Here is a 20,684-nt window from a genome sequence, read left to right as displayed (position 1 = left end):
TTTTTTTTAGCTCGCGAGGAGCGTGTCTTGGCTTTGGCACGAGCCTTGCCGCCTTGTTTACCTCGCCCAGACATTATAAGCTTAACTTCACCCCAAACGGCTACCAAAATAGTGAAACAAAATTTTTAACCCTTAAAAATTAAATGAACAATGCAGTTCTTCAGTCTTGCTAGGCAGATTTCAAATGTTCCGTAACCACATGTAGTTGGTGGCCACCGTAGTGGACAGTGCCCACGCGGAGAATAGCCAGCATTGCAGAAAGTTCTCTTGGACCACACTGATCTTGTTTGTGCCATTATTATGCTTGTACTCTATGCTGTACTATGGCATCTTAGTAATACTCTAAAATAAGCCTGAAGGGGTCGTTCCTATTTTGCAGATGAAGAAAGAATCTCAGAAAAGATAAGTAGCTCCTCTCACATGGCTCTCACAACAGAACCTGACAGATGGTCAATGTCCAGTGAATGGTAGGAAGTGAGAGGCCCAGGACTGACCACAACGCTCAAAAGTTCCAACAATAACCAGATTCTGGTCCAGTGTTAGTGCATTTTAAAATCAAACATTAATAAACTCTCCCTCTCCTTGCTCTAATTTAATGACGTATTTAAATACTAAAACTACTCAGAAGAAGAAGTATATATTTCAGTTTTAAAAGGACAAGACAAGTAAGTGGATCCCTGGGTCTTGTGGTGGGTTTGGAGAGTGACTGCAAATGGATAGAAGGGTTTTGTTTTGTTTGTTTTTGTGTTTTTTGAGGTGGTAGAAATATTCAAATGTTAGATTTCTGTGTCTGTAAATACTAAAAATGTATGGAGTTGTATATTTAAAACTATGAATTTTGTGGTATGTAAAAATTGATGCTTTTGAACTGTGGTGTTGGAGAAGACTCTTGAGAGTCCCTTGGACTGCAAGGAGATCCAACCAGTCCATTCTAAAGGAGATCAGCCCTGGGTGTTTTTTGGAAGGAATGATGCTAAAGCTGAAACTCCAGTACTTTGGCCACCTCATGCGAAGAGTTGACTCATTGGAAAAGACTCTGATGCTGGGAGGGATTGGGGGCAGGAGAAGGGGATGACAGGGGATGAGATGGCTGGATGGCATCACTGACTCAATGGATGTGAGTTTGAGTGATCTCCAGGAGTTGGTGATGGACAGGGAGGCCTGGCGTGCTGCGATTCATGGGGTCGCAAAGAGTTGGACACGACTGAGTGACTGAACTGAACTAAACTGAACTGAAAGCAAAAAAGAACAAGATATGAATCCTAAAACTCTAGGCAGCCAAAAATTGAATTTGAAAAGCTGCCAGAAAGTTTAATTAGTGAGTCAAAGATTATTTGTTGGCATTTCAGGAATCATCCTCATGATGGTAAAAGAAATGCTGTTCCATCTCAAATCAAACACTGGGAAACTCTGCGAGGTCTGTGTTATTATTTCCATTCCACAAGGGAGGAAATTGAGACTCAGAAAGTTAAAATAAGTTCCCCAGGACCCAAGGCCAGTAAGAATGGATAGCAGTGTCAAGCCCAATATGGCCTGGCCCAGAGTCCACGGCCACTCTCCCATCTAGCTCATGGCCTCTTTCTCTGAGCAGGAGGAGCCCTTCCACTATTTGACTTGACGTCACTTTCCTTCTTCCAGGACAATAGTAAACTGACTTTTCAGTGCTTCTATAGGGCTTGTGTTTTGTACTCAAGAAGATTTATGAAAGGTGTGAGTCTGTAATCTGTTTTCAATATTGAATAAAAGGGGAAAAAATCTGGGCCTTGTGTTAATAGGAAGATCTATGTTTCTTTCTTTTGATATTTACTAGGATGCATTATTTTATGGCTTTTACAATGACTTTTATATATACACATGTACAGAATATTATATATATATTTTTTATTTATATATAGAGAGATACTTGTTTCTTTTCCTCCCAGGTTAGTTGATTCTTTGAGGTTAAAGATGTGACTTGCAATGGTGTCTGCATAGGAACTTTTGAGGTGCTAGCCTCCATCGTGCCTCTTACACATGGGTTAACACCCTAGGTTAGACTTACTCGATAATTTGCATAGCTTGCTCTTTGCCCATTTTATAGAGTGGAATTCTGGAAAATAAAAAGCTGATGGGGCTTCAATTTCTAGCTTTGTCCAGAGCTAGTAACCTGTATATCATTAGTTCTGTTCTCTTAGCATCTAGCATTATTTTCTTCTTGCATTTTGCCTGTTCCAGATCATAAAGATTTAAGTAGACCTCTGGGCAGTTCCTGAGAAGGCAATGGCACCCCACTCCAGTTCTCTTGCCTGGAAAATCCTATGGATGGAGGAGCCTGGAAGGCTGCAGTCCATGGGGTCGCTGAGGGTCAGACACGACTGAGCGACTTCACTTTCACCTTTCACTTTCATGCATAGGAGAAGGAAATGGCAACCCACTCCAGTGTTCTTGCCTGGAGAATCCCAGGGATGGGGGAGCCTGGTGGGCTGCCATCTATGGGGTCGCACAGAGTCGGACATGACTGAAGCGATTTAGCAGCAGCAGCTGGGCAGTTAACCCCACCCTCCGAACCCTCATCCTGACCGTCCGGTCCTACCAAGCCCGCTACAGCCCCGTTTTCCTTTCCCACCCTTGATCTAGTCCAGCCAAGGCAGTCTCCTCTTGCTTCTCCGTGGCTCTCTGCTTCTCTCCATGCCATTGTGAACAACCTAGGTTCTTTTTATTTTTCCTTTTTTTCTCTCATCTATACTTTGATAGAAAATCGAGCAGTTGAAACAAAACAAAATAAAACAAGAATAAATAGACGCAAGAAACTAGTCCCCTGCCAAATCAGCAGAACATGTCCATGGGCCAAATTTGGGCTCTTGACATTGGACCTCTGCTATCTCTAGGACCTTGAGAGTCAGCAGCAATGATTTCCACCTTCAAAGAAATGTGGATATCAATGAAGGAAAAAACAAAATCCAGAGTAAATGCTATGAATTGTTGTCATTGTTGTTCAGTTGTGTCTGACTCTTTGTGACCCCATGGACTGCAGCATGCCAGGCTCCTCTGTCCTTCACCGTCTCCTGGAGTTTGCTCAGATTCATGTCCATTTAGCCGGTGATACTATCTAACCATCTCATCCTCTGCCGCCCCGTTCTCCTTCTGCCTTCAATCTTTCCCAGCATCGGGGTCTTTTCCAATGAGTCATCTCTTCACATCAGGTGGCCAAAGTAATGGAGATTCAGCTTTAGCATCAGTCCTTCCATGACACTGTAATTATGAAAGTAAATATCACAGTGCTTTATTTTTCCTTCTACCAATATTCTTAGAATACTATACGCTTTTACATTTTTTGGCAGTAGTAGAATTTATTAAGTAATTTTGAAATTCTTGTTCACATTTCAAAATAAAGTGGACTTGCAGGAGTCTTTGAGTCACTTCTTGTGTGTGCAGATGATTGAATGCCAGGATTTGAAAAGTCATTAACGCAGTTTCAGGAAATTAGCCATTTCCTAGTGTCAACAGTGGATTGTGTATTTTAGCTGTTTGACTCATTGCTCCAGTGGGCAGCCTGCTTTCTTGTGAACTATAATCATTAACCTTCTCCACAACGTGTTTTCAGAACAAGTGCCTCCTCCCTGACTTCCCACATGGTAATCACTTTATAGTCCAGACATCTAACACCTTAAATTGGTCTACCGCAGACATCACACTTCAGCAAAGCATTGCCTGGAACTAACACAAAACTGGTTACATATATTCTTTAGAAACATTGTTTCCTTTCTCTCTTACTCTGGATTTTGTGCAGGTATACCTAAATTTGGACAAAAGCTTTGTTCTGAGAAACTCTCATTTTAAAGGATTTCAAGGTAGCTCCTTTTAAAGCAATGAATGTATATATAAAATTGTCATCCTGTATTTATTTATTTTGAAGGTCCAGATTTTCCCCCAGTAGATTTGCACAGAGGAATTTGACTATTATTTGGTTAGCAAATGCATTTTCTCTGGAAAGGGCACTTTTAAGTAGCATCAACATATATGTACTACCATGTGTAGGGTGAATGGTTGATGAGAGGTTGCTGTATAGCACAGGGAGTCCACCTTGGCGCTCCTACCTGCGTGGGATGGGGTAGGGGTGCTCAGGAGGGAGGGGATATATATATATATAGTTATGGCTGATTCACATTGTTGTACGGCAGAAACCAGCACAGTATTGTAAAAATTAAAAAACAAAAAACAAAGCAGCACATAGAGTGCGCGGATTTGGACTCACTGCAGTTATCAAACTTACAGTATAATCATTTTCAGTATATAAATGTATCAAATCAACACATTGCACACCTTAAACTTCCACAATGTTATATGTCAATTATATCTCAATAAAACTGGAGGGAAAACTATGTCTTCTATGCAGTAAATACAATAAAACAGATACATTTCAAGATGGGCTATTGTGCATATATATTATAAGTGAATTGAAAATGATTAGAGTCTCTTAACTCTTTTCCATAAGTCATAGTAGAAATATCAGCACTAGGAAACAGGAATGATAATGTCTATTTATTGTGTGACTACTATTTTACAGATGAGAAGACTGAGTCTTGGAGTGGTTTAGTAACTTGCATAAAGTTTTCAAAAGTGGGTTGCAGAGTTAGAATTTAGAACTGGGATTTTCCTCAGCATTCTAATAAAACTCTAAGCAGGAGTTATTGTTCTTGGCTACGGGAAAAATCTGTGCTGGGATTGTTTTTATGGTGGAACAGACTACCCCAGCTAAAATGACACCCCCTGCTGAGACAAAGCTGCCTTTATGGGCAGCAAATTCACAAATAATGTATTAAAAAAACAAACACTAACATTTCTAAGTTTAGAAAAAACTTTTAAAGGGCCCATTTCAGCAGTCAACCATCCTTAGCGTTATTTTTTTGCAGTGGGTAGCAAATTCTCAGCTATATGGATGGATATATGCTTCTGTGCCTGGTTTATGAAACATGCCAAATACACCAGTCCTGTCAATACCTCCTCTGTGTAAATGTCATCATCTACACAAATACCAACTTCTCATGCCAGCTTAAGGAGATTGTAAGGATGGTGTTCTTTTAGCAAGCAGAAGGCAAACTTCTGGGGTGTTTGGTTTTTGTTTTTAGCTGATGTGGTTTTCATTGCCTCCTATGGCACGAGCACCAGGCGACGTTTGCAGCCCCCAATTCCTTGACCATATGAATCAGGCTGGATTTCATCATTGTTCAAACAGCCCTTCTAGGCATGGGCTTCAGTTGAGGACATCCTTATTCAACAGTGTTGATGTTGGAACTGGAAAGTCATTTTACTAATGCAGGTTTCTGCTTTATTGTGTTGAAATCTTAGACAAATTGATCATCTGTAATTTAAGATATGGGCAGGATTTAGCTCTTGCAATAGGCTGAGTCTCTTTTTCTTTCAAATCTATATATAAAAGAGAGAATGGAATGAAACTTCAGTTCCACAAGTAGTATGGGTTTAATATAAAGATAGTACAGAACCAGAAGAACTGGGGCAGGATATCACATAATTTTCATTGCCATTTACTTTCTAGCACTTAATCCAGTCAAAATACTTCCCTTTACAACATTGCTACCTTCCGAATTACTCAGATGCTTAACTGTATTCTGCATCTACATTAATGCAATAAGGCACAGAGCATATGCATCAGATTCTGTGCAAATGAGAAGAACTCATTCCAGGAGGCCGTTATGGAATTGATGACGTAAGACACCCCACATCATCTCATTCAGGCTACTCCGGGTTTTCCTTTCCAGGGTTCAGCGGACTCCTACACAAGCAGGCCGTCTGACTCCGATGTCTCTTTGGAAGAGGATCGGGAAGCGATTCGGCAGGAGAGGGAGCAGCAGGCGGCCATCCAGCTTGAGAGAGCAAAGGTGACGTTCTTGCCCCTCTTGGGTTCCAAAGTGGCATGTTGCTCAGCAGGTATCAGCTGCTCTTCCCCTGCCTCACATTTCTCTGGAATAATCGCTTTATGATTGTCCCGATAAGGCACCAGATTGCCAGGCCCTCGTCTGTTCACCCCTGATAGTAACACTCTCAGGGAGTGGTATCCTGAGACCTGGACCCTTTCAGTTTCCTTTTGCATTTGGTTGGGTGGTGAAAACTCTTGGTCATCTTCGATCTTGGTGATTGTGGACCATACCCAGCTTGCCCTTCCGGGAGTTGGCAGAGAGCCTCTCAAGGGACCAGCTTGCCCGCCCTGTTCTCCATGACAGTAGCCTTCATCACTGGCCGCAGGCGCACAGCTGGTCTCTGCACTGTTGATGTCTCTATCCTTCCCCCCTGGTTTCAGTCTCCCACCTCAAGTTCCTTCCCTGTTCAGAACTTTGAGCAACGATTAGCATTTCAGCAAAATCGAGCAATAAAAGGCTTTGCTTTTATTGAATTATTGATTATTGAATGATTGTTGAATAAGCTTTCAGATTATTGAATATCTGAAAGAGACCTTCAGATATTCCAGAGGAAGAAGACCCCATTAGTTCAGTTCATTCAGTCGCTCAGTCATGTCCGACTCTTTGCGACCCCATGAATTGCAGCACGTCAGGCCTCCCTATAGGAGGCAACAAAGAACAAATTGCATTTTTGAATGCTAGAACTGAATGAGTCACTAGAGATCTCCCGTGCTATGTCTTTCAGACATTTTTTTTTTAAGCACAGACCCTTTTTTTGAAATGAAATTTTATTCACAGTAATGGACATAACAGATTGCTGGTCAGCCTCTCCTCTTTGCCCTTCATGATAGACTCCTAAGGCATATTGATCCAGTCTTTCCAAGTTTTAGGAGGAAAAAAAAAATGGAAGCTCAAATAAAGTGAACTCCTTCCCTTTTCTATTTTGACAGTAAAATATTTAAAAGAGTGGGAAGAGGAGTGTGAGGCAGGCTCAGGAAGTGTCTTCCTTTGCTTTGACACCTGTAATATCTGTGCCAGGTGGTGGAAGCAGGTTGGAGGCAGTGTGGTGTCAGCGGGACCCAAATTCAGGTCCTGCTTCAACCCTCTTGCTCCCCAGGTGTGTTCCCAGCTTGAAGAAATGAGCCCATAGCAGAGCAGCCTGCCAGTGGTACAGAATTCGCCTGCCAGTGCAGGAGACCCAAGCCCGGTCTCTGGAGCTGGGAACTGCAATCCACTCCAGTATTCTTGCCTGGAGAATTCCATGGACAGAGGAGCCTGGTGGGCTGCAGTCCATGGGTTCACGACACGACTGAGAGACTAAGCACCTCTAGAATAGAGCAGCCCAGGATTGCAGGAACCTGGTGTGTTCTCGCGTGGCTAATTCCTGTTTTAGTCTTCTCTCAGGGTCTATCCTGTGGCTGCTGTGGTCACCCGGATGTCAGCAGCAGTGCTGTCAGCTGAAGCTGGAGGTTGGCTGAGCCTCTGCCAAGCTGCAGCTGCCCAGGAGCACTTTGCTGCAGGGGAATTTGTCTAAAAAGAGTTTCAGAAGCAGTTTTGTTAGCTAGGGAGAAGGTGACGTGATGAGTAAACGGCTCCGCCCTCCCTGTCTGCTCCGGCCGGGCTGGCCTTTTTTTTCCCTGCCGGGACAAGATATTCTATTGAATGGGATCCTGCAGGTTTTCAGATCTGAGGCTATTTCAACAATATTTATTTTACCCCTCCACCTCTTTTTCCTTTAAGACCCAGCATACATTTCCTGTACCCCAAGATGTGGGTATCTGTTATCATTTAAAATAATAAACATGGGAATTCCTTGGTGGTTCAGGAGTCAGGACTCCATCCTCTCACTGCTGAGGGCCCAGGTTCAATCCCTGGTTGGGGAGCTGGGATCCCTCAGGCCTCATGGTGCAGCCAAAGAGAGGTAAAAAGAGTAAAAGGACGCTCATACTTCAGAAAATAAAATAACAAACTTAAGTTTTATGACTAAAGGACAAAGCAGACTGCCCCTTCTGCCTTCTCTCCCCAAGACTCTGGGGCACAATTCTTTGGAATGTTGGAAAGTATGACAGGAGGGGAACAGGGTTGAGTGAGTAGGACAGAATCCTTTTCAGAGTCCTTTCTGCAGATTTCTTAGTGCTGCCTGGAAATGCGAAACCCAATTGAGATCCCTCTTTGGAAAGCGATTTCTCTTACTGCCTGGTACTCTCCGTGATCTGATTCTACATTTCAGTTAGAAAAACCTTCCACGTCTTCCTCCCTTCATCCTTCTTCTATGGTTCTGTTCCTAGTCTAAACCCGTAGCATTTGCTGTGAAGACGAATGTGAGCTACTGTGGTGCCTTGGACGAGGATGTGCCTGTTCCAAGCACGGCCATCTCCTTTGACGCGAAGGATTTTCTACACATAAAAGAGGTAAATGTAGGATGCATGCCTTAACCTGCCACACAATCAAGGGCAGGAATCAACTCTGAGCCAAACTAAACGGAGAGGAGCCCTGAGGAGCTGCCAGTGTTTTGCCTCATTTAATTGGAAAGGCTTCCAAATCCATCCCTTCTCACTGAGATTTAGAAGACTGAGGTTGTTGCTTGCATTATCACGCATTTAAAATAAAACTAGCTGTTGGAGAGACAGTGGATTGGAGTGGGAGAAGTCTGGAATCAGGGAGACCGTTAGAGCTGTTCTAGATGAGGGATAATGGGATTGAGCCATCCTGGTGCTACTGAGATGGAGAAAACTATTTCTCTCCACATTTGAGGTATACTGTGGGAATTCAATGAAGAGTGCTGGTGATGGACCTTGTGTAGGAGCTAAGATTGAGGGAGACATCAAAGATGATCAAGGAAATCAAGGTTTATGAATTGAGCAGCTGGGATGGATATGACTAGGGTGGGGTGAGGACAGATGGGAAGGGAATTTGGGAGTGGACATATCAAAGGAGAAATGAAGTCGGAAGTTAGATGTGAGAATCTGGAGCTCAAAGGAAGGGGTTGGGCCAAAGATATACATTTGGATCGTTAGTTTATCCAGGTGGCATGTAAAGCTGTGGTAATGAATGAAGTCATCTAAAGACAGAGGGGAAGGAGGAGAGAAGGCAGCCCTGGATCAAATCCAAAGGAATTCCATCCTGCAAAGGTGGGGTGCATGAAAAGACTCAGCAAATAAGGAAGCTGAAAAGGAGAAGCCTGAGATATGGGAGGAGAACTAGGGCAGAGCAATTCATGGACATCAACAGAGAAGAGTGTGTTCAAAAGGAGGAAGCAACCAGCTGCAGCCAATGTTGTGACATGTCACCTAAGGTGAGGAGAAAGGAATGGACGTTGGGTTGGCAACACGGTGGTCAGCAGCGTGGACGTCACTGGGACCATTGTCTGGAGTTTTGGAGATGAAAGCTGGATGCAGTGTGATGAGGAGAGAAGGGGAGTTAGGAAGTATATTTAGCAAGCACAGACCATGCTTCCAAGGGAGTTGACACTGACCAGGCAGTAGACTGAAGAGGGTATGAAGTCAAAAGAGGTTTTCTTTCAAGATGGGAGCTATCAGAATATGTGTCCATGCCTGTTAACAGAGAGAAAAGGAGAGAGATTGATGGGAAAGGTGGGAAGTTTTTGGTAGTCAGGAAGCCTGGGATCCAGACCCCAAGTGATGGGGCAGACCTTTGATAGGAAGGGGAACACTTAGTCATTATAACAGATAGGGAAAAAGATGAGTTTAGGTACTCATAGCTTTAGTCATGAGAAACTGAGGAAGCATCAAGATGACCTCTTCTGCTTTTTTGATCATGTATAACATGAGGATATTCATATTTGCCCTAAAGACAAGGACTCTCAACCCAAAACATGTGCCCTAACACCTGAGTGGTTAGGTTGACTTTGTGTCATCATTCTCATCAAAAACGACCAAACCATATTCATTAGTTGCTCATTCCCATTGTTTCCAAGGAGAAGCAGCACTTGAAACAGTAAAAGAAGTCCTCAGATATTCCAAGCATACTACTCACACCTGCATCCCCACCTTGATGCATTTTATTGTTTTTCCTCCATTCCATCAATCATCTCCATTTGTCCTGTTGGTTGCTTTTTTGATCTATATGCTCCTCGACCAGTGACTTTCCCTTGCCTTGGCAGTTTGATGTATGATGTTGAGCTTGTAATCCTATATGGATTAGAGCCACTTGTTTTCAGATTTTGAGATCTCAAATAAGGAAACATCTTAGGAAGAGAAAGTGCTCATCATTTTCAGGAAAGCAAAATGAGAAGAATTGGAATAGCACTAACGTGACCTTGCCAGGAAGCTGGCATGTACTCCCAGAACATCAACGCACGTGAACATATTTCTATAATCGAGTTGTAGCCTTTCCTCTCATCCATAACCTCGAAGGCCATTTGGTATGCTCTATTTTCTGTACTTTATCAGTAATGAAAAGCTTAAAAGTAGAGAAAAGCTACAGCAGTCCTTATCACATACACCAAATGACCAGTGATTTAAGCCCTTGAATGTACAATGTAACTTTCCTCTAAGTGGCTCAAAGGACTTTCATTAACATTGAGTGAGATTTTCACTGTGCTTTAGCTATTTCCTAGAAGAAAGTAAATGGCACCCCACTCCAGTATTCTTGCCTGGAAAATCCCATGGACAGAGGAGCCTGGAAGGCTGCAGTCCATGGGGTTGCTAAGAGTCGGACACGACCGAGCGACTTCCCTTTCACTTTTCGCTTTCACGCATTGGAGAAGGAAATGGCAACCCACCCAGTGTTCTTGCCTGGAGAATCCCAGGGACTGGGGAGCCTGGTGGGCTGCCGTCTATGGGGTCGCACAGAGTCGGACATGACTGAAGCAACTCAGCAGCAGCAGCAGCAGAAGAAAGTAAAACATCTTGGGAAGTTACATCAACTATTTCAGGAACCCCTTTAAGATCATTTGGGTAGCAGTTAGTAAGTTAGTGTTCCGGTGGGTTAATTTGATTTCAGGAGGTAACTTAAGCTGTGGGAAACTATGACTCACTGTCTGTTTTGTCCCCACCACAGTAAAACTTAAATTTCAAATCCATGCACCAAACATTCTAACAGGGTCCCATTGCCTTTTGTTAATTCCAAAATAAATAGACCTGTTATTTCAGGAGTGTTATCCTTAAATAAAAGATGGAAAGATGGGAGAAATTGAGGCCTAGACTGTTCAAGATTTTATATTAGGTTGACTCACATTTCTTCAGTGCCAGCTCAGACTGCTTACCATGTGTGCTTTGTGTAGGAGCTGTGTGCAAAACAAAGGCCAAATCTCTAACTTATATCTTTTTGCTTTTGAGTATATAACTGTTACTCAGAATTACTCAGAGCCACCCGAAATTTCGTGCTTTGATGATTCAGTGGAAATATCCATTTCTCCTTCCCAGCATGTCAATGTCATATACAAATTCTACTGTCCTGTGAGCTAAGCAAAATATACCATATAGAGTTACGCTTTGAAAAAATGAGATGCTTCCTGGATCAAAGAGAGAGAGAGTTACCTTGTCCGACATTAATAAAGACAATAAAGAAAGTTTTTGGAATTATCTCTGGAGGATGTAAACAGTAGGACTAATGTCTGTTTTCTGGAAATCACCTAGCTGAAACCTTCCCTTGAGGCAGGTAGCTTGGATTAAACATGCCTTCTGCCCTAAGATTTGTTAACTACAAACTGGTACTTGCCATGGGTACTTTACTGACTGAGCCACCAGGGAAGCCCAAAAGAGTCGGACACGACTTAGCGACTGAACAACAACAACAACACAGGCGCTTGCCATCTGCCTCTGTACGGATTAAGTCATGTGCTGCTGCAGCTGCTGATTTTCAACACCCTCTGAAAGTGGAGAGCAGAAATGAGGCACTCTGTGCTCTGGGAAAAACTGCCATAACTGGTCTTCAGAAAGTTAAGTATTTTTCAGGAGCCAATTTTATGAGCCCCATTCTTATATCTCCTCATATTTAGAAAAGCACTAAATTCCTTCTTAATGATGACTGCTCCTTATGACTAGCAGAAAGCTTCTGTTTGTGTTTGATTGAATGTATTCTTTCTGACCTTCCTCCACTGCCTCTTGGAGCAGTTTCTCAGAACTATCTGAAATGCTGTCTCCTGGGCTATAGTCCTCATTTTGCCCCCAAATAAAACTTAACTTGCAGCTGTCATATTGTGCATTTTTTTTAAAAGTCAGCAAATTCAGCAAATCTGTCATTACAAATGCAGTTGTGCTGGCCCATCAAATAGGACCATGTTCACCCCATATTGACTGAAGCCTTTGTGTGGGTTTGTTTTCCAAAGTTACATGTCTTGGAACTTTATTTAAATGGAAATTCCTTCATTCCTATTGGATTTCAGGTCACTTGGAGATTACTTCAAAAATTCCACTTATGTAAAATATGCTTAGTCTTTGTGAGAGTAGGCTTATTTTTCTTCAGGTAATAAGATGGACCTTGATTTGCAAATCTGTATTTGGAAGATTATATTGTTTTTCCCCAGAGAGAGTAAAATACAGATACTACGGTGGAATTTTTACCTCAAAGCTTTTGATAAATAACAGACTGTTCAGTATATTTCATCTTAGACTTGTCTGTCTTGTCTTCCAGAGTTCTAATTACAGTGGTGCATTTTTATCCTTATAAAATCTATTCCTGAAGATGTGGCAAGAGCTTCTTGACAAGGACCAAAGGAATCCGAACGTTAAGACCTGACTTTAGCCCAGGGATTAGCAAACGGTGTCCCATGGGCTGAAACCCAGCCTGCTGTCTTTCAGAAAGAAAAGGTTTCTTGAAGCACAGCCATGCTTACGTGTTTACATACTGTCTGTGGCTGCTTCCACACTACAGCAGAAGGTTACAGTGGTTGCATCAGAGTCCATATGGCCTGCAGACCCTCAAGTATTAATTATCTTGGCTTTTGGACTAGAAAGCTTGCTTTATTCTTTGGACACCACCCCCCAGATATATATAATATGGTATAATATACTATAAATAGTGTTTGTATATATAACATGGTACAGTATAATGTTATATAACATAGTGCCTCCTCTTTTGGCCCCCTGAAATGAATAAATGTGAAGATAAGTGAATTGATAGCATCGTTGTTTCTGTGTTCCAGAAATATAACAATGATTGGTGGATAGGAAGGCTGGTGAAAGAAGGCTGTGAGATTGGCTTCATCCCAAGTCCGCTGAGATTGGAGAACATACGGATTCAGCAGGAACAGAAAAGGGGCCGTTTTCACGGAGGGTGAGGCTCCTTCTTTTCTCCACATTTTGTTTGCAGGGAGCAAGGAAATTAGGCGATGTTTTCAAGTTTCCTTATTAAGTTAAACTCGTATGCTTTTGAAGTAAAAGCTATTTTTCTATGTGCAAGGCGTTTCTGAAATTGACACAAGGGGGTTTCAGGTAGTTCACGCCCCCTGTTGTGTACTGAACGAAGCCGGACACTCCTGAAATCAGCATGAATTCCACAGTGGAGACTGTTTTCTGTGACCTCAACAAACCCTCTTGGAAACCTGAGCTTCCCTCTGTGAGAGTTGTGTAGGGCATCCTTTTACAGTAGTGTAAGTGGGGGCCTGGTCTGACCTGGCATCGTAGCTCTTCTTGGTTATCTTTCAAAGAAGCTCTTTCAAGTGAGTACAGAATGCCGTAGTACATGCAATACCATCCCAGGACTAGTAGCAGCTTCTCCAGGGTTTTCTGTGGCCACTGCTTGGTAATAAAGGGAAGACTCTGTCCAGCTTCAGATGAATTAACCTCTAGTGAACAATGAAGTATCCACAAAGATCAGAGTGCAGGTGTTTAAACGCCCAGGGATACAAGCAAAGCCTGAGAGGACAAATCAACATCATATTAAGCCTGCATGTATTGTGAGCCTACACTGAAGCACTGATTTGCTATGTGTTACTGGTTTTTGAAAGTCCTGAAATAGAATGAGTTCTTTCTCTTAACTCTCAACCTCCTTTTTCTATTAGATCCTTTTCTGTTTCAAAAATGCCTCTGTTCTTCAGGAGCCCTTTTGCCTTTGTCATAATGGGAAGTTCTTAAACAGTGATAGGAGATCACAACAGTACAGTGTGAGCCCCACTTTTAATTATCGACCTTTGTTAGGATATAACATGCCTGTGATGTTATTAATGATTCATCCCTCTTATTACTTCTCTAGACTTTTTGTCTCTCTTGCTGCTCCATGTGAAAGCCTATCTTCCTTTGCAATTGCTCTTTTTTACTTACCAGACCCTTTCCTTCACTTTTCCACTGAATCACTCCTTCATCTGCTTCAGATCTGTGTTAAATATCATCTTTTCAATGATCCAGTTCCTGCCACCATATCTAAAGTTGAATCCGTTTCTCTCCCCTTGCTTCTCTCTCTCCCATCTCAGTTTTCTTTATTGCACTATCAAACATACTACATTTTTACCTATTCATCTGACTGAAACTGATACCACTAGAATTTGTCTGTATAAGGGAAAGAATTCTGTTTCCCCTCACTGTTGTATCTTTAGTTCCTGTAACAGTGAATACGCTTCTGCTCGTTCTGAGCTGTGTTTGACATCCAGCCAGTGCATTGGTGGTCAGTGTTGGTTAAGCAGACGGTTCACAAGAACACTCCTCTTAGTGATTCATTGGCCTCATTTCTGCATTGAATAATTAGGAAAGAGACTTTCACAAAGTATTTCCAGATCTTAGTTAGTTTCCCACTTTCTCTGAGAAAGGAGGTCAAAGAAAACATTTGGGCAGATCCTTGAAGCTCTACGCTAAGAGCAGGACTTGGTGTGTTTTGAATTATTTAGTAGGATTAAGGCCAAAGAAAGCTTTGTACTCTCAAGTTCGATTTTCAAGGAATCTGGGGAATGAGTCCTAAGTTCCTTTTCTCTATCTTAGGAAATCTAGTGGAAATTCTTCTTCAAGTCTCGGAGAAATGGTATCAGGGACATTTCGAGCAACTCCCACATCAACAGGTGAGGGGTTTAGTTAGACTTTTTTTTTTTTAATGGAATGTATTTCTTTCTTAATCTTTGAAAATACATGCAAATATTTTTTTACTAATTTGGAAGCAATTTAAAGATTTTTATACTTACTATTTCATTGCTTATTTGCTTTTCTCTAGTAATTTAATTTGATTTAAAGGGTACTTGTGTTACTAGAAATTCAGATCATTGTAACAATGACAGAGATTACATGTTTTGATATGGCTCATGATTTTGTACAATCTTGTTTGCCCTCTATTGTATAAATCATTCAGAAGCAAGTTCACTATTCCACCCCAGAACCCAGCACACTTTAAGATGGTGAGGGCCAATTATATGAGTTTTAAAAGCATTCTAAAGAAAATGCCAAGTTCCAGTCTTCATGTAAAACTTCAGGGTGGGTTGGTACAACCTGAGCTGTGGAGGTGGGGAGGGTTGAAGCAGAGAATGAGGTTTGGCCCAAAGGGGCTCATTTCTGTTTGAAAAGCAGACAACTGAGCCCTGAATTTAATGGTTATGAAGGGACAGTGATGGCCCAATCAGAAGTTGTTGTACATTTAGAAATTGTGGAGATGTTCAAGCAAGAATTTTTCTTCCACCACGTTCCCTGGCTCATTTCATTCTGCCCCAGAACGGATGCTGCATTAATGTATCTGGGGTCATCAATTCAGAATGACAGATCCAATGTCTATGCTGGCATACCATAACTGCAGGAAACTGGGTTGGTTCCAGAGCAGATCTGAGTATCAGAGTCCTTGTATGTGAACCCTGATCTCCAGGGCTCTGAACCAAAGTCTTGTTCTTTAGGTTGTCCGCAAATGGACAGGACTGCATGGGTGGCCACAAAGCCAGAGATATTGAGTATATTTTGCCTCATCCCCATTTGCTGAACATTTAAGTCATTGCAGCTGTTCACTATTACACACAAGAAAGAACAGGGACAACTGATTATAAACTTACTTGAAATTAAAAGCAGTGCACTAGGAAAAATATGTCAGTATTCTGGAAAGTGAGCAGAAAGCCTTAAGAACACAAAAAGAACTGCAAATTCTTCTGCTAGTTTACCAAAATTACACATCCAAAAATAACTAGTGAGTGCAGTGATGGTCATTATTATACAAATTATTGTTCTAAGTCCCTTTTTATCAAATTTGATTTGTCCAAGTTGCTCTCAGCCACACCACTTGCTGTGTCCAGCACGGGAACAACCCATGGCCTGTGGCTGGCCCAGCCAATGTTATGAAATCTAGCCTCCCCACCCATTGTGAAATCAGGGTATGAGGTCATTTGTTCAGGGAGGAAATTGTCTGTTTTTGCATTTGTCTTCCCAATTGGCCCAACCAGAATGAAATAGTAGAGTAGTACTCTGCAGAGTGGGTGATTGGGAAATGACGAGAATGACAGGGACAAATTGGCATATTCTTCCATTTTTTAAAATCGTGTGCTGACAATGACAGAGATTACATATTTTGATATGGCTCTCATTGTTGTCTTTTAGCAAAACAGAAGCAAAAAGTGGTAAGTCATGTTTCCTTTTTAAATCTCCTGTGAAGGTTTCTATCCATAAATGCCTGTAATGCTCCATTTCAGTGACCCAAATGGCTATAAAATGAGGGAGGCGTCTCCTTGGTGGGACCCGTGGTTATCATTTCTCATTTGGCCGGAGGATTGTGAATGTTGTGGCTGTGGAGGAGGGCTGCTGACCCTCACACCTTGTTATGTGTGTCCAATCGTCTCTTTCAGACGGAGCACATCCCCCCCTACGACGTGGTGCCATCCATGCGTCCGGTGGTGCTGGTGGGGCCATCGCTGAAGGGTTATGAGGTACCGATATCAGTCTGTTACCCATTAGTTCTTGATCAAGAATCTAGGAGACAGCCACTGGGAGCTTCCTCCACTAGGGCCCTCAGCTTGTGAAGACAGGAGGTGCTTTGTGGGGTTCACGTGGCCCTTTGCTATTTCCTCCCTCTCTGGCCCTCTTCTCATCTTTCATGTATTACAGTGTTTAGAAATAGCTCCCTCAAAATAGTTATAATGGGAAGTTCTGGTCAAAGGTTTGCTCTGCTTTCAAGTCAAAGAAAAGGATTTTATCTGTCTCAACGGTTCCTGTTGCTGTTAGAAAAAATAGCAAATGAATGGCACAAGGGAACATAAAAGCAAACTGCCAGCAAACCTCACCTCAGAGCACCAACCAGTCTCGCTTTGCTGGGTGCTCAAGACGATGGCATATTCCACCAAACATTTCCCTGCTTCTTTATTTTAAAGGACGTAAAAAAGGGAAAAAACTCCATTAAAAATATCATTGAACTCCTTCAGAGATGAACTAAGCAATGTAAGGAAGAAGAGAGCACTTAGATGTACTGCATTTCAGATGTTGCCATTTTGACTTTATGCCAGCATGGATAAGAATAAATGGGTAGGACATTATCTGAAGGTGGGCCACCTCCATGGCACCCTTCCCACTGAATCAGCACAAATCTGGCACATAGTCAGCTTTCAGTGCACATTTGTTGACTGAATTAATCAATCTCTTTGACGCAGGTTTAAGAATCCCATCTCCTTCTCCCACTTCCCCTTTCACTCCCTCCCCTCCCCTCCCCCTCTCAATGGGGACTGTCTGAGGAAGAGCAGAGAGGGGTCTACAGAAGTCCAGCCCTGGATGTGGAGAATGTGTCCACCAACTTGCTCGGACTAGCAGGAGGCCGGGCCTGGGGCTGGCCCAAGGAGCTCTAGTTGCTCCTCACTACAGGCAGGCACCACTCAGGTATGGCATGGACAGGCCATACCTGTGCACAGAGCCAGCTTATCCTGGTCTCCTGGTGGCCATTCAACCCCTAAAAAAGAGATGAGGGTCTGTCTTGGGTCTAGTGAATACCGCTGGTTCACCCCTCAGCACCCTGGAGGAGAACAAATGGGGGAAACTGAGTAAGCGCAAGTAGGTTAGGTGTGAAAAACTCCATTCATGGTAGTTTGCCCTGTCCTGCCCCCAGCAGACAAATAGCTGTGATAAGGTCTTTGGTTGGAGCACCCTTCTTTGCAGCTCTCTCACTCTTGATCTCTCTCTCTCTGCTGTTGTTTGCCTCATTCTTTTTCTCTCACCTCTGCAAAGGTCACAGACATGATGCAGAAAGCCCTCTTTGATTTCCTGAAGCACAGGTTTGATGGGAGGTGAGACATACAGATGCTTTTCCATTTTTATTTTCCTTTAACCACCGTGAATGATAAATTGATTTGTAGGTCTATGTCTCCTGCGATTGCAGATGTTCTCTAATTAAAAGTTAAGTCAGTGTTCAAGGGAGAACACAATGAAAGTGCTCTGAAAATATGAAGTTAGGATGTATAGCATTGAATCTCTTAAAGTAAAAGGACCTTGATAAGGAAAATAATCCGTTTGTTTTATTTACATGTACGTGTTAGTCTTTATTTTCTCACTTGTAATTGAATTCATACCAAACATGTTTATGAGAAAATGATAAAAAATATAGAATGTTTCTGACAATATGGTGCGTCGCTGGTCATGTTGGGTAGAGTCATTTGGGAACTGTGTGTGTGCATGCATAGATGCCTGTGTGTCATATGAAGATACAAAGTACTAAATTTCCTTAAAAGAAGAGCGCAAGAAATGTTTCCATCATGGTGGTGGTGGTTTAATTGCTAAGTTGTGTTCTACTCTTGCAATCCCATGGACTGCAGCTCGCCAGGCTCCTCCGTCCATAGTATTTTCCAGGCAAGAATACTGGAGTGGGTTACCATTTCCTTCTCCAGGGCATCTTCCTGACCCAGGGATCGAACCTGGGTTCACATTGCAGGCAGATTCTTTACTGACTGAGCCACCAAGGAATCCTGTTTTCATCATAAGCCTCCCAAAGTGACTATTTTGAAGGGAATAGTAATTCTTTGAATATTCAGTTCTGGGTTTGTTTTACTAGAAATTACCTTGCTATTTTATTGTTTTCTTTTCTATGTATCTTATCCCACTATGACCCATATCAACATGGCACAGTCTTTAACCAATAGAAAATTTTATCATTTCAGTTTTGTGAAAAATATCTGGAAGGAGCTTCTGTATTTTGCAGAGAAATGTTAAAAAGTCCACACCGACTCAATACTAAGAACTAAGCTCTTTCACAATGCAGAATGTATTCTGTGTAAAAATAACCACATGAAATCAATACCTGAAGATTTATTAGAAATGAAGAAAACTTAGCGCTGATGGATAAGTATGGATAAATGCATCCAGCTTACTAAATTTTTAAGTATTTAAAGATATCTTTTAAAATTTCCACATGGGTTTTAAAAAATATGATATTTTAAGAAAAAAAGCAAACATGATACTGATTTAAGTACAAATTGTATATATTTGTTTAAAAGAAAAACCTTCTGGATAATTGTGTTTAAAGTATTTGTTAGTTTCTGGGACTATATATAATAGAAAGAAAATAAGCTGGGATGTTAGTTCCAATAGTTGATGTTTTAGTTCAAGAAAGCAGAAAGCTTCAGTGCCATTATGTGAATTGCTAAGTACCTCAGTACAGACTTCAGTTTCAGTTCAGTTGCTCACTTGGGTCCGACTCTTTGCAAGCCCATGGACTGCAGCATGCCAGGCTTCCCTGTCCATTACCAACTCACAGGTCTTGTTCAAACTCATGTCCATTGAGTTGGTGATGCCATCCAACCATCTCATCCTCTGTCATCCCCTTCACCTCCTACCTTCAATCTTTCTTAGCATCATGGTCTTTTCCAATTAGTCAGTTTTTTGCATTAGGTGGCCAAAGTATTGGAGCTTCATCTTCAGCATCAGTCCTTCCAATGAATATTCAGGACTGATTTCCTTTAGGATTGCCTGGCTGGATCTCCTTGCTGTCCAAGGGACTCTCAAGAGTCTTCTCCAACACCACAGTTCAAAGCATTAGTTCTTCTGCGCTCAGCCTTCTTTATGGTTGGACTCTCACAGTCATTCATGACTACTGGAAAAACCATAGCTTTGACTAGACAGACCTTTGCTGGCAAAGTAATGTCTCTGCTTTTTAATGTGCTGTCTAGGTTGGTCATAGCTTTTCTTCCAAGGAGCAAGTGTCTTTTAATTTCATGCTTCAGTCACCATCTGCAGGATTTTAGAGCTCAAGAAAATAAAGCTTGTTACTGTTTCCACTATTTCCCCATCTATATGCCATGAAATGATGGAACCAGATGCCATGATCTTAGTTTTCTGAATGTTGAGTTTTAAGCCAACTTTTTCACTCTCCTCTTTCACTTTCATCAGGAGGCTCTTTAGATCCCTTTCACTTTCTGCCATAAGAATGGTGTCATCTGCCTATCTGAGGTTATTGATATTTCTCCCAGCAATCTTAATTCCAGCTTGTGCTTCATTCAGCCCAGCATTTCTCATGATGTACTGTGCATATAAATTAAATAAGCAAGGTGACAATATACAGCCTTGACATATTCATTTCCCAATTTTCAACCAGTCCATTGTTCCATGTCTGGTCCTAACTGTTGCTTCTTGACTTGCATACAGATTTCTCAGGAGACAGATTTCTCAGGTCAGGTGGTCTGGTATTCCCATCTCTTTCAGAATTTTCCACAGTTTATTGTGATCTACACAGTCAAAGACTTTGGTGTAGTCAGTAAAGCAGACATAGATGTTTTTCTGGAACTCTTTTGCTTTTTCAATGATCCAAAGGATGTTGGCAATTTGATCTCTGGTTCCTCTGCCTTTTCTAAATCCAGCTTCAAAATCTGGAATTTCTTGGTTCACATACTGTTGAAGCCCCACTTGGAGAATTTTGAGAATTACTTTGCTAGTGTGTGAGATGAGTGCAATT

The 20,684-nt window shown here is 42.0% G+C and overlaps 1 protein-coding gene and 1 long non-coding RNA gene across 2 annotated transcripts in view; both read left to right on the top strand.

Annotated features, from left to right (window-relative positions):
- Positions 1 to 101, top strand: part of LOC104988623 — an 18,608-nt gene extending 18,507 nt beyond the window's left edge. Inside the window, exon 3 of the long non-coding RNA XR_825262.1 lies at positions 11 to 101. This is a non-coding gene — a long non-coding RNA (uncharacterized LOC104988623). The remainder of the gene's footprint in view (positions 1 to 10) is intronic.
- The window catches only part of CACNB4 (calcium channel, voltage-dependent, beta 4 subunit), a 143,137-nt gene that overhangs the window by 78,247 nt on the left and 44,206 nt on the right, over positions 1 to 20,684 (top strand). Inside the window, exons 2-8 of the mRNA XM_010839996.1 lie at positions 5,760 to 5,879; positions 8,186 to 8,308; positions 13,006 to 13,136; positions 14,774 to 14,850; positions 16,358 to 16,377; positions 16,603 to 16,683; positions 17,969 to 18,027. Of these exons, the coding sequence (XP_010838298.1) occupies positions 5,760 to 5,879; positions 8,186 to 8,308; positions 13,006 to 13,136; positions 14,774 to 14,850; positions 16,358 to 16,377; positions 16,603 to 16,683; positions 17,969 to 18,027 (611 nt within the window). The remainder of the gene's footprint in view (positions 1 to 5,759; positions 5,880 to 8,185; positions 8,309 to 13,005; positions 13,137 to 14,773; positions 14,851 to 16,357; positions 16,378 to 16,602; positions 16,684 to 17,968; positions 18,028 to 20,684) is intronic.

This window comes from Bison bison, unplaced genomic scaffold (assembly GCF_000754665.1).
Source record: "Bison bison bison isolate TAMUID 2011002044 unplaced genomic scaffold, Bison_UMD1.0 scf7180017864139, whole genome shotgun sequence".
Taxonomy (NCBI): Eukaryota; Metazoa; Chordata; class Mammalia; order Artiodactyla; family Bovidae; genus Bison; species Bison bison.
Note: the sequence above shows the minus strand (reverse complement) of the source record. Positions and strands in the feature narration are given on the sequence as shown.